This window comes from Anarrhichthys ocellatus, unplaced genomic scaffold (assembly GCF_004355925.1).
Source record: "Anarrhichthys ocellatus isolate YVR2014 unplaced genomic scaffold, GSC_Weel_1.0 scaffold14, whole genome shotgun sequence".
Classification (NCBI taxonomy): domain Eukaryota; kingdom Metazoa; phylum Chordata; class Actinopteri; order Perciformes; family Anarhichadidae; genus Anarrhichthys; species Anarrhichthys ocellatus.
Window position 1 is genome coordinate 7557003 of NW_022280044.1, and position 14148 is coordinate 7571150.

The window sequence follows — 14148 nt, forward strand, 5'->3', positions numbered from 1 at the left end:
CACACACACACACACACACACACACACACACACACACACACACACGGGAACCAGCTGCACTTTCTGTTCTCTCTTCCCTGCGACAGCGAGTTGACAAACACGCTGCTATTTATCTTTTAATAAGGATCTAAAATTGCGTGCCCTCAATGTTGTGTCAAGTATCGTGACAACACTACTGAGGAGCACCCCTCCGCCTGTGAAGACTGTTGTGTAACGTCTTATGTGGCTCCAGAGGAGCTCCGTTATGTCATCCGGGTCATCTCAGCTCGGGCTTGAAGACTACAAGCGAAGTTTGAAAGACGTGAGCATTTACTATCAAACTGAAAATGGTGTCATTATTTCAAAAAATCCTGCGGTTTGCCTGCCGAAAAAGAAAGTTGTATATCGGTATCTTATAATTTTATTGCACGGTTCCACTTCTGTTCCTTACCTGAGACAAGACTGATCTCCGTGAGGCCCCGGGGCCTGGAGGTAGGACGGCGGCCGTGGCACCTGAGGGCCCCTGCGGATCAGCTTACCCGTGACGGGGTCGTAGGTTCGAACCTCAGGGGCTGGAGGCAGAGGTCTGTGGTGGATGGGAGCCGGGTGGAAAACGTGCGCCTGCAGGGAACCCTGAATGTCAGGGAATGCTGCCGGACTGTTGCTCCTTGAACAGACAAGAAGAAAAAAAAAATATATATATCAGATTTTGATGCATTATTGAAGTATTTTCCAGGTCATCAGTTCATGTGTACTGGGTTTGAAGTGGTCTGTAAGACCACAGGCTCATTTTGAGTCCTTTACCGTGGCATCTTGGAGCAGTCCTCCTTCAGCGGGTACAGCTGCTCCTCCACCCTCTCCCAGCGCTCCAGACAGCTCCACAGCCAGTCGGGGTTCACAACATAGAGGTGCTTGCAGCCTTGAGCCTGACGGACCTTCTCGGTGCCTGGGTGACAGGAAGGAAAGAGGAAAATGAGAACAGGTTTCGACCTGACAATCAATTACCAAAACAACACACACACACACATATACACACACACACACACACACACAAAATAATTGCCCGGTCAATATTATTGGAAAGATAACAAGGAAAACGTCTCTTTTGGAGTCACTTTCTTTTCACTTTTCAGCCAACTCAATAGTGTTCTTAGGAATCCAGAGAGCCGTGTCGTGTTTGGTTAAATCCACAGAGAGTAGTGTTTCTGCTTGAATGAGTCTCATTGATGTTTGAGACAAAGGCACTAAATTGAATGAATTGAAACAAGGTTGTTTTTACACGATTACATACACGGTCCAAAATTAACCTTTTGTCTTACCGGCCAATCTGGCTGGTAGATGAAAAAAAAAAAAATGTACCTGCCATTCTCTATCAACGCTATAGTATTGTGCAGTAATAATAGCAGTAACACTAACTGTACACCCTGAAATATGAAATCATTTAAAAGCCATATCGTCCACCACCTAAATTCAAGGCAGCAGCTTTTTAAAAAAGCCTTCTTACATCTGTAACAACTCATCGTATGAATACATTGTGAAAGATATAACAGCAAAGCGAACATATAAATCGGAGAGTTTTTAAGAGAAATATGTGTCAAACGTGCTGCTTCTCAGCAGCTCCTTCCACATTAACCGACCTACTGCTCGTATTGACCCCGCTTCCATCTGCGGCTGATTTTTCTCTCCGTCTGACGCACAAGACGAGTGATTGCCGAGTGCTGCTCACAGCAAAGAGCCGAGGCAACGGGGCCACCTCATGTGCTTGTTTTGCAGAAGGTAAACTGGATTTGGTAGCAATACCGGCGTGAATCCGCTTTCTGCTGCTCTTCAGACAGAATCGCAGGCGAGAAGCCGCTTTGACATTTTCAGTGTCATGGGGATGAGTCCTCAGTTGTATTGATTGTAACTTGCGAACTACCAGAAGGAGTATGACTGCAGCGCTTAAAACAACGTCATCCGTACCATATCAAAACAGCAAAACAGGACATTTTGCAACAAACAGGTTTGTCTATCAAGTCAGTACATCACTTCTGCATAATCTTAGCCTGAAAATGCAAAACTAGCCTCCGCAGATTACACCCATGGGGGAGAGAAACACAAACAGCCTCCAGCCTTCAAATGGTAATCGAATGTCAGAAATGCAGTGAGCTGTGCTTCCGTCAATCAAGCGGGTCTAATTACAGAGACGCAGCAGCCTCAAGGAACTCTGCGTAAATATATTGTGAGCGTTATTATTTAAAGCTGCATTCATTCATTGTTGGCCACCAGTGAGCAGGAGAACTTCCAAACATGCCCACGGGTGAGAGGCACAGAGACAGATAGAGCCTTCACCTTTAAACAGGCCTGTGACTTCTCTTATTAATAGATTATGACTTTTTCTTGACTCCAAGAAAGTGAAATGCAATCACTACTGGAATGGCTGACCTTATGACAGTGTATTCCATCTCAATTATCTCTGCTTATTTTAACAAGGACTGAGACACACAAACCTGCCAATATGTCAGTATATCTGACATTTAAACAATCCTAACATGACCCTTCTTGAATTCTAGCCTCATTAGCAAACCATAACTTGCATTAATTACAAAAAAGTTCCAGCAAACGGCTATTAAAAAAAACCCTCAACTATGTTCAGTAAAAGGAACAAAAATGAAAATACTCCGGTCAGAAAGAAGTACTAAAGGTGACTCTGAAAAGTCCTCAAAATCCATCAGTCGGGCTCTGAAAGGAACTTGTGTTTAAAACAGATTTTATAAAACTATGTTTGAGAATAATACCTTGAAAAGACCAATTCATTATCAAATAGAACAGATAATGCTACTACTGCATGTATGTTTAACAGCATACATACATTTCTACGTACCGGCTCTTGCTGCGATGAGATGCGTTGTCTGATCGGCATCTTGGGAGTTAAGAACCAGATGCTTGCCGATCTTGGCCCCCAGTGCTTTGGCGTGGTAGTACTCGCGGGTCCTCTCCATGGGGTAGTTGGTCGGGTACAGGCCGCTGAACACTATCGTGGTGCCCGCCAGCGTCTTGCTTTTCAGCTCCGGTGAAATCTTGCGCATGTCTGGCGTCTCGGGAGCCTCCTTCCTCAGGTAGGCCTCGTAGCGTGCGTAGTACTCGGCGTGGATCCTTTCCAGCACTTCCTCCAGGTAGATCAGGTGATCATCCTGGTCGATATCGGCTTCATCCTCCTCATCCTCCTCCTCTTCCTCCTCCTCCATGCTCTGGTCCAGCAGCTCCTCCCCCATGGTGACCCCGGATTGTTCGCTATTCTGCGACTCCGTTTCTGGCTCTCTCCGGTCTGAGCAGCCGTTTCCCAGCTCGGGGTCTGGGAGGAGAACTTCTGACGGTTCTGCTGTGTCAGCGCTGGTTTCCCCTTCACCCCGGCATTTGCTGTCCCCTTCCCCATCGCCAGGTGCGACTCCTTCCTGCCCCGATTTCTTTGCCCGGCACGACTTGGCTTCACTATCGCTCTCTGATGAGGGAGGCTTTTCTGTAATGGAGTCATTGTCACTGTCACTAGAAAGATCAAAGTCGAGGTTGTTGGGCTCGTGGCTCGGTGCCGAGGAGTTTGCACCATCCTGCGCCTCTTGTGTCACCAGTGTCCTGTTGCTATCTTCTTCCTTAACATTCTTACCGTCGCCCACCTGAGTTTCCCTCGACGGCGCCCCAGACTCCGCCTCGGTCTCTGACCCTTTACCTTGTCCCGATTCATCCTCCACGGCCCCTGTGGGGTGCGTCCGTTCATTCGCTGGTACTCCCTGAGAAGACGGAGATGTCGTGGACTCCTCCTTCCCAGAAAAGCTGGGGTCTTTCGCCTTTTTCCTGGGGCCATTATTTTGCTCATCGGCGTTCGGCGTCACTACCGGTTCTGTGCTCTCTGCTGGTCGACTCGACGGGCCTCCTGCTGGAACAAGACAAAGCAATCACGCAAACCAATAGGTGAGGTAGAAGTATGGACAGCTGCAGATACAAGATACTTCACCAGTAAATGGTAATTGTTTGGTACAGCATGGTAGCTCAGTTCTAGTGCAAAGAAAAACAGAAGCAGCAGACACCATAAACCTGGATTCTGGAGACAATTAAGTCATTTTACATCGGGATCTTTTAAACGACCTGACATGAAGTGTGCAGCACAGTTTGGTTTAGATTTCATAAACCATTTGACACAATAAAACCTCACTAGCAGTGACCGTTGTGGCCCTTTTTATCATGTGCTTGGCACTAATGCATTCGGGGAGGTCTGTGAGCTTGTGATTAGAGCCCTCTTCATGATAACCTTCCTAACATTTCACTCGAGTGCATTCTACCAAAGTAACAACTCAGATTTGAGCTGCTCTGGCTGCCCGTGTTTGGCAGACGACTCTTGCTGTAGAGTCCTCTGGGTACACGGAGTCACTCCAGTGCAAGTGACTCTATTTGAGCGTGAAATAAAACTCTCAAGTGGCAGCCTGTCGACAACAGAGTCATCCACAAGACACTGGTACTGAGACAGGCAAACCTGAAAAAAACTGCTTTTTTGGAGTATCCTCTCATTTATAGATGCGATAGAAACAGTTAAGTCTGCATAACAGACACTTCCATCAGTGATAATAAGTGTGCTATATCATTTGGTACCACAGGGCTGGATGGACAGGAGAGGGTAGCTAGATAATCTGAGGAGGCAGGACACACAAGAGCAGATAGGGGCCAGTGGACACAGTTTTGATTCACTCGCTGCCCTCAACTTTTCATAAGTCAATATTGTGTTTACAGCCTCTTGTGCTGCACTAGTGTGGCCACAAAATAAAATACTTCAATAATGCATTTATAAAATAAGCTTTTTTAGAATGAAGCGCCTTCCTAATCCTGCTTTGTTTTGAAAGATGCTTCACTTCCTGAACAAAAATCATTAATTACTTCAAAATGTATATTATGTCTTAATTTACAAACTCCACACCCCAATGGAGACTGTTTTTTATTTCATAATGTATTTGTTTTAGAAATACAAATACAGTAAAAAAAAAATACAGTAGCTGTCATCAAGAGAATTGCTGATTTAGTCAAATCCTTTATGTAAATGTGTTGGTCATGCGACAGAGATTACTAGAACATGTTAACTTAAACTATTTGACTTACAAAGCAGCGAGAGAGGTAAAACACGTCATATTCCAGCAGTTTGTATTTGCATTGGACAAAATCAGCTTTGGGCAAATTGAAGCTGGTGTTTTAACCACATGACCAACCCTCCAGTCTCTTTTCAGTGCATCAACAACATTGCTGAGCCAGGCAGATTGTTGTTACATGGGATGAGTACAACCACGAGTTATCAGTTACTGATGTAACAGCCTGAGAGTGGGTGTAAATGAAGGGCTCCTACAAAAGTCCCCACGAAGACACACTGGCTGGCTCCAAGCGGCTCGTTTCCTGCGATGATAATGAAGAGAATCACACTGTGAGTTCAGCGCAGAGGGACGTACAGAGGGGAAAGGTCTGTCCGTGTTTATCGACAGGTACGTGTGATTCAGGAGGAGTTTGGTGGATAGAGGTGTGGAGGCTCATCATGTAAACTCAGGAAGACTGCGATTAGTGCCACTGCCTTGCATGCAGGAGTGCTGTGGTTGAAGAGCCTCACAAGCCGATGCACTAACACGTTAAATCCATCATTTACCAGCAGCTGCAGTGTGGGCGTTACAGTGTCGTGTGCACCGTCCTGGAAACATGCAGCCACTTTCCCAGTAAGTGTGCACCGCACCATATAGTTTAGCGTTGTAGTAACGTTACACCTGTGAACTCGGCAGCGCAGTAGGAGTACACAGTTTATGAATGCTACAACTCTTTAGGACCAAAGACAAGCTCTTGTATCATGTTTGCCACCAGCTGGTTTAAGTTAAGAGGGTTAGCCCCGAAATTAGCAACAAATCCAGCTCAGACTCACACAGACTTTAAGGTGGTCCAGCTATTCTCCTTTCAGCGTTCTTAAATTTTCAATATTTCTTTTAACCGTTTCTTTAATTATTATTGTCAGTTAAGAGTTAATTACTAAGATCCCTAATTTATATAATATATAATTTGTACATACATAAATGTCCAAAAGAAATCCGAAGCGTCAACCAGATATTCAGGCCATATTCACTCACATGGTAGCTAACATTAATAAGGATATTTTACATCACAATCGAAATAAATAATATCCGATATCCAAGTGGGACTTAAATTATGAGTGTTCTCCAAATCAAATTTTTAACAGCACTGAGGCAATAAACAAGGCCCCAATGCATCACCAATTAAAACTTCATAAATTGCATTGAATCTTCCAACAGTGTCCTCAGAATCCCTCTTCCTATTGCAATGTCTCAATGTCAGTGAGATAAAGTAAACTCTGTGCCTCTGTAACGTTCAGCATAAGAGATCAGCGAAGCCACTGGACCGACTTGCTTGTTAACTTCAGCTAAAAGTGCCTCTCACAGGGAAGTGTGCATAGTACTGGAAGTACTGGTTCTACTCAGTGTTGCATAAACCGTCAGAAACTTTGTCCTCAAAGGGACTTTCAACAAATGCATCATGTTTTCAAAAGGTTGCGAACCCGTGTGGTCCACTTTAACGATGTGAAAGCCGTCAATCGAAATCGTGGCGAAGACCAACAACCGAACGGATCTGAAAGGATGCAGTTAAAACTGCTGTGCTTGCATCAGACTACTTTGTCAGTTCATTAAGTCCATTAGAACGCCTCAACGCCTGTGTAGACGCCTCATGCACACTTTTGTACAGTTCTGCCTCTCTCCCCCCGTTAGTCATCATGACACACGGTCGATTTGCAGTCTAATAATATTAATGATGCTTATGACGAGTTATTTCTTCATTAGCTTTTTGTGACACCAAAGAACATAAATACAGAGATCAGAAGCATTGAAGTGCTGCACAAACTTCTGTCAGCCAATGGAATTCATTTGCAAGATGACATTTGCCAAAAGTAGTTTAAAAAGTTATCCGCAAGTCTGTGTAGCTTCATGTTTGCTCCTCTGGGTTTGTTTAAAAGAAGAAAAACCAAAGAGGCAGTGTGAACAGGAACCGGACCAGAACTAAAATGCATTGAAGCATATATTTTATTCCCCTTGTTCCCGGACCAAATGAACCTCACTACAGGTGTGAAAGCACTCAAAGACGAGTGAACACTGTACCTTTCTTTGCCATCTGAGCTTCCCGTGATCCGGGCGGAGCGTTGATGTCCCCCGTGCCCTGGAAGTAGATGTATTTCTTCACGGTGATGAGGTTAGGCGCAAACTTCCACACGTCCTCTCGGTCGTCGATTATGGAGACCATGGAGTCGCCACACGGGAACAGATTCCTGTCAGGAAGATCACAGCACAAACTGAATCCAGATGAACACGGCGAGGCGGTTATTTAACGCTCTGTGGCTGTAGTGACCGAGACTGTGTTTAGCTATGAATCAAAATAAGAGCCACTTCAATATTTCTTACACCATCGGCACCATTTTTCGTTATTTTATTTGCAAGATGTCATAGACAGCAGTTCTGCAGGCAGCAACACTGAGAGAGAATAATAGATCTCTACTCTTTGTGCTCGGCAACAATCACTGACAATATGGACAGAATGTCCACGATAACGATTACAGAAGCGAGGAAACAATTTGGATAAAGTCACTGCTGCCAACAAGCGGTGTGGATCATCCACCAACTGTTCCATCGTCACCGAACGAGACATGCTGTGAGCTTTAGAGCCTCTTTGTGCTTTAACAGATGACACAGCAAATTCATTTAGTACCTAAGATTCCCCGTCTTGGAGAAAGGGTCGATGCATTCATCTCTGGAAAGGATCCGATGAGAGAACAGCTTCTTTTCAGGATCCAGAAAGCCTAAAAAAAGGGAAGATTGAGGGGCGATATGAAGAAAAGGTGAGTGCACATTCAACGGTATCTGCAATCTTCCTCTCCAAGGTCACAGTGGGTATTTCATTTCTATTGCAAAGATACAAATTCTACAGCGCCTGCAACAAAACATGCTGTTTTATTTCCACGACACATTAACAAAACCACCCTCTCATGAAGAGAAAAGCCTTCCCTCCCGTGTTAACTTTGCCACTACCTTTCCCCCAGCATCGAAAACATTCTCAGGCTTTTCATCGCCGTGTCTAAAGAAGCACGCAGACTGATTCGGCCTCGGCTGTGGATAGAGACCTGCAGCTCCTTTAACCCAAGCAGCAACCGTCAGCGCTGAGAAATGAAGCCAACGGGGAAGAGCTGAGAAATGGCAACTCGAGGCTGGCACCAAAAGCGAGTCAATCCCCATCGAGCCCCATGTTAAAATGCTTTATTTAAACATGTTTACAGCCTGGTACAAAGAACCGGTTTAGTCTCAAAAGCTAATTCCTCTGTTCAGGACAACTGTACAGGATGTGGTATTTAATATAACTGTTCAAAACCTATTGAAATCATATTAAGGCTCAAATATAGGCACGAATGAGGGCACTTCCGAGTGAAAGGTGGCCCGACTCAACTCCACCCCGTTGCCCATTTTTAGAACAGCCTGGTCTATAATCGCAAAAGAAGTTGTCAACAGCTGGAAAACTGGCCTGAACAATGCCAGTCGTGCAATCCAATTCAAAATGCATTAAACATTCATTATGTGGAGGCAGAACAGTGCTGGGCCAAGGCTGCTTCTATTAAATACAGTTAAGGAGTGAAGGAGTGCACCCTGAATACCAAAAAGACAGCATATAAACAAACTACCTTCACTACAATATAATCCAGCCTTAAATCATAAACCGGAATATTTTCATCTAGAAGGAAACCAACATTAGTCAGCTGCCAGATATATGCTGCTAAAACTAGAACAGACTAGGAATAGGACAGGTTGTCTTGCGTACCTTGTTACCAGCCAAAGTGTTAACATGCATTTTAAAGAGCAGCACCACTGCTACATTTTAAAGTGGTTCAAAGTGCTTGCAGATGACACACAGAGACTTTAGATGCCCAACAGTGATCCAGCATAAAGTCAGCTCAAAACATGAGCGGACACTTCCCTCTTATGGACAGCGAAGGGCAGTACAAGTAAAAGACCAAACTGTCACATTTCCATACCAATGAAACTGTGGATTCATGTAACCGGCGCTGACAATGTTCGTTAAAATGTAAAAGAAAAAGAGTCCATTACCAGCAATGGTGTGTGCATAAAGGCGGCTCCCGAACGTGAAGACGTGCAACTCATAGAGTTTGGCAATTTTTTCCAGGAAAGCCTTGCAGTGTGGGCGCAGTCGTGTGTGGAGCATCGGCTCTCCTCGCCCGAGCTGGAAGTGGAAAATACCCTGAAGGGAATATAAAAAAAAACAAAACAAAGTGTTAACTATGACGCAATGCCTCAACGTCTGCTCTTAAAAGGAAGATTTTGAATACAAACTTCGGTTAAAATACTGCTGACAGGCTGAAAACTGTCAACACAAAGTAGTAGTCTTGTTGATAAATGATAAATGGAGAGTGACCCAAAAGCGTGCAATTTACAGCATGACATTCATTTCTATTGAGGCTTTGCCATTAAAGTGATGTAGCTCTTGAAACCAAAATCTTTATGTTTTGTCATAGACAGGGAACGACACAAAACTTTAAATACGGGGACGACATCGACTCTCCTGGAAGGCGTTTACATTGTTGCACCCAGTTGTTCACATGAAACATGAATGAAATAAATAGAACTTTATATTTTACAAAGTTAGGAGCATAAAGGTCGAGCCTCTGTGCCCTCTCCATCACAGTGAAGACAGTACAGAAGAGCGGCGTGACTGAGGAATACCTTATTGGACATACGCTGGCAGTGCTGTTCAGTGGTGTGGATCAGCGTCTGGTCCAGATCCACCATCAGGACCAGCTTCTTGTTCCGGTGGAGTCTCTGCTGGTCTTCTCTGCCCAGCTGTTCTGCTTGCTTTTTGGGAGTGATTGAAGACAATGAATGAGCAACCACCACACCACTATTAACAAAGCGTGTGTTACCAGAATGTCACGCATTGTTTCAGCTTCCATCTGTTGATCTTTTTAAGCTTTGTGGTGAACGCGTGTGTGTGTGTGTGTGCGCGTGTGTGACCTGGTCTGGGTAGCAAGCTGCATGTAATTGCCTAAACATTTGTATTTAGTTAAATGGAACTAGTCCTGGAGCATAGGGGTTAACGAGATAATGAGCAATCCTACACATCCACCTTAGATATGGTACAATATGTTCAGGTGTTTGTTGACGTATTAACTGCATATTTTAAACTTGACATCGATACAAACTGAGACTTGAACAGACTCTCATCCATGACTATGTTGTTATCGTTTGTTTCAGCTGACAGTTGCGTGTTCTGAATACTGTAACAAGACTTTCCACCAGGAAATTCACCAGGAAATTCTTGAAATTCACCAGGAAATGTGTAATCATTTGATGTATATATGCATCTCCATCACATGACTCACCTCCGAGCTGACCATCAGCTCGGGTACACTGTGCACCATGGAGACGGTTGCCGTGGAGATGGGAGTTTGCTGGTTCCCATTCGTGCCCTGCAGCCTGAGAAGAAGAAGAAGAAGAAGAAGAAGAAGAAGAAGAAGAAGAAGAAGAAGAAGAAGAAGAAAGAGTGGGTGTGATGGATTTTGTGGTCTGAGTATCTCTCAGGTCCTTGAACATATTGAGACTGAATAGAATAGGGGCTTCCACAAACAATTTAAGAGCAGCGAGCACAGTTAGCAAGTGGTTTTGGTTGATTGTTTGTCTATTAATATATAAAACATGTCATCCCTGCTGTAAAATATTTCACTGTTATTCTCATCATGTGTAATGTATAATGCAAACGTTCAAAAACAACTTTTCCCTCACAGTCAACAGCCTACTGGCTCTTTTCATCAATAAAAACAACAACAACAAATGCAGCTTCTCTCAGACTCTAAGCGACAGCTGCACATGTTTACGTCTTTATCTAACGGACAGCAGGAGAGAGCAGAGTGGGAGCACTTGATTTATGACCTCAGTTGTATTCAACTCTCTCTGTGTGATCTCTGGTGCCACCTGATGGTATCAAATAATACAGAAGCCACCACGAATACTTTGGGTCAGATACAGACAGTTAGTTTGGATGCACAGGAACATAACATCCTTAAAAAGATCAATTATTAATCAGCTCAAAATTGAATGTCAGCTGACGTGTGTGAAAATGTAAGCATTAAATGTTACATTCTTTTGGTAGAGATGTTTTTGCAATCAGGTCTGTGCATTGTGAGGGTCATAGTGTGAGCAAAACATATATTATCTGAACATTGAACATGAAATTGAAAAGATATTTCTGTTTCGGTATTAAAATAAAAGTGGCTGTGTTTTTGGATTTCCTTACTGAGTCAGGTCCTGGCCACACTCGGCACATAAACCCTTCATTACTATTGGATGGCTGCATTCTTCTATTCGGACGACGACACCCCTGAACAAAAGACAACAAATGTTAGTGTAAATACGTACTTTACAATAAACCAGTGATAGTGCATTCCATAGTCCCGTCTGTTGGCAGGATTCTCAGTATATGAACATTTGCTTCATGGCATGAAAGGCCTTGGTGTAAATTCAGTTTATTAGATTAGATTTATCATAGATTAGCCGTGAGCCTTAAAACTATAAGTTAACGATTTGCTTTGAGTGACAGGGAAATGATTTTACTTTGAGAACAAGTTGTAAATCAAGTCAACTAATAATGTCCAAATTTACAATAATGAAGAGCTTGGCACACAGTTGCTTTGCTTTGTAATTAAGACACCACAGACAGGCACTTTTGACACTGTTTTCATTTTACTATACATATTATACACTATTATTATACTGTACAAGCAGCAGGGACTTTCACAGCCAGGAGTAGAAATTTACAAGGGGCACCTGAAGGCAACACTTATTTTTTACACAGGCGTGACATCAAAAGTTTTGAATCAAGAGATATAAAATGTTAATTGATATCAGATGAATGTTTAAAAGGTATGCTGAATAGTACATATGCTGGTATTCAGTTCAAACTACATGGGACAGCAGCTGCCTCGCGCCAGTCCTCTACCTGTCAAACTACCCGTCGTACTTCTTCACGTGATTACGCCTTCAAAATAAAAGCGTATACATGTTTTGGCTGTAAGCGTGATTGCGATTTTATCAAACTGACAAATAAGACCGCATGTAATGTTTACTTACAGCTGGTTTTCATGCCCACTATAACTGCAACGACTAGAAATGTGCAGAGACAAACTATCTAAAAACAACACTAATTTATTTTGAAAGTTTTGGCAAAACGTTTGCTTGTTTATGTTGACTGACTTGATGCTGGTACTGCTAGCAAACAAGCTAACGTTACTTAGCACGCATAGCAATGTTAGCTCGTTAGCTAGCTAGCGTCACACTACAGGTGGTCACTACAACAGACATGTTGGACCTGCAGCCTCTCAACAGACTGACTTACCCGGGAGGTATGACTTGCCCAAGTTGACAGCATAGCTCCTTGACTACTCCAGCACGGTCCGACTTCACCTTTCTCTCTGGCAGCCTGGCCGCCTGTGCCCCCTTCTTCTTCTCCTCCGGGGGTATGGGAGCGCAGAGAGCGAGCACGGAGTCCAGGTTCACCAGAGACCCGGGTTTGACTTTCCACTCCAGGAGCCGCAGAGGGAGAGCCCCCTTCGGCCAGCAGATATCTGCCACCTGCACCGTGGGGCCCTCCGCTCCTCCACCACCACCTCCACCACCACCAGAATCTGCAGGAGGATCCTCCATCTGTTCTGCACTCTCCAAAAATATATCCCTATAGTTTTCCAGCAACGGTCCCACTTAAAACGTATCCAATGCCCCGTGTATCATTTAAAATCTGCAAACCGTGAGCATTGAGGAGAATTTAAAACTAAAACGTGCTGTCGATTTTAAACACAGTCGCCTTCCAGTCAGCTATGTTCGCTCTTCCCGCCCGTAAACAGGAAAAGCGCAACACTGCAGCGACCTACGGGTCGCTACAGCTTCCGGTAGCCCATTCAACAAAGTTTCCTAATTATTCAAAATAAAATACGCAAATGAAAAACAAGCGTTTTGTGGTTTATTGAAACGTTTTAAGAACTAACATGTATCTATGTATGTAATTATTTTGAGAATTTCTTTGTGGGTATTGGATTGCCCACATATCTGTTTCTTTTTTGTGTAAGTTAACAATGTTACAACCTTTCTTTTGAAGGCCAATCCACGTTTCCGGTTCGTTCGGGCTAAATGTTGCAATTGACAGAAATAGGCACAACAAAACAACAATATATACAATAAACTATTATAAAGATAAATCCCAACACGATCTGTTAAAAATGACAAAAATCCACTCAAGCCATCGTAGCTCTTTACTTGTTTTGTCTTTATTACAACTTTTAATAAACTTTGAGATGAGAACTTTTGAACCCACAGAGACCTATAAGTACATGATTTAACATAAATATAATAATACTAAACCTGTCTCTTGTCACTATCAGCTTACAGTTATTTTTCTGTGACTGCAGCATTTACTACAATATATGTTTAAACGTGCATTTAAATGGATTAGGATCTGCCGAAGTGAGGCAAGTTTGAAAAATATCATACTGTACAGGTTGCTTTACCTACATCACAGCCATGTAATTATTAATTGTTCTTGTGTCCTATATGCTACTTTCAGTGATTAACTTATTTAGGTGAAGTCTGGGCATATGGAGGAGACTTAATGAATACCAATTAGAGGACACAAGGGCATTCTTTGAACCAATCCGTATAATCGTATCGTAGCGGTCCCTCCTACCAGAGAGTCCAACATCAAGATGACTATCTGCCCTCACGGGTCCACGCGCGATATTTAACAAACTTCATCAAACACTTGTTGTGCGCCTTCAAACGGACAGAGGCAATAATTTGTCGAGTGAATACCCAGACATGAGGACATAGAGACATGAGGACATGAGGACACAGAGACAGGAGGACACAGAGGACACAAGGACACAGGGACACAAGGACACGAGGACACAGAGACACGTTCACATTTGAGACTTGAGAGAAAATAGTTCGACCTATGAGCAAAATAAAGACCCCAATGATGTCTAATGAACAGGATTAAAGCGAAACCGGAAGTGAGTAAGGAGGAATGCCCCCTCCCACTCTCGTCCGTACTCTTTGG

At 43.5% G+C, this 14148-nt stretch overlaps 1 protein-coding gene across 3 annotated transcripts in view; it reads right to left on the minus strand.

The window, feature by feature from the left end:
- ctdp1 (CTD (carboxy-terminal domain, RNA polymerase II, polypeptide A) phosphatase, subunit 1) overlaps nucleotides 1-12932 on the minus strand; it is a 54896-nt gene extending 41964 nt beyond the window's left edge. For 2 of the 3 annotated variants that reach the window (XM_031853626.1, XM_031853628.1), the window contains exons 1-10: nucleotides 12436-12932; nucleotides 11338-11421; nucleotides 10427-10520; nucleotides 9771-9899; nucleotides 9138-9288; nucleotides 7750-7840; nucleotides 7146-7312; nucleotides 2843-3892; nucleotides 784-925; nucleotides 431-646 (exon numbers count right to left, since the gene is read on the minus strand). In XM_031853626.1, coding sequence (XP_031709486.1) covers nucleotides 431-646; nucleotides 784-925; nucleotides 2843-3892; nucleotides 7146-7312; nucleotides 7750-7840; nucleotides 9138-9288; nucleotides 9771-9899; nucleotides 10427-10520; nucleotides 11338-11421; nucleotides 12436-12743 — 2432 coding nt within the window. In that variant the 5' untranslated portion in view covers nucleotides 12744-12932. The remainder of the gene's footprint in view (nucleotides 1-430; nucleotides 647-783; nucleotides 926-2842; nucleotides 3893-7145; nucleotides 7313-7749; nucleotides 7841-9137; nucleotides 9289-9770; nucleotides 9900-10426; nucleotides 10521-11337; nucleotides 11422-12435) is intronic. The other variant, XM_031853627.1, reaches the window with a different exon arrangement.
- Nucleotides 12933-14148: the final 1216 nt, after the last annotated feature.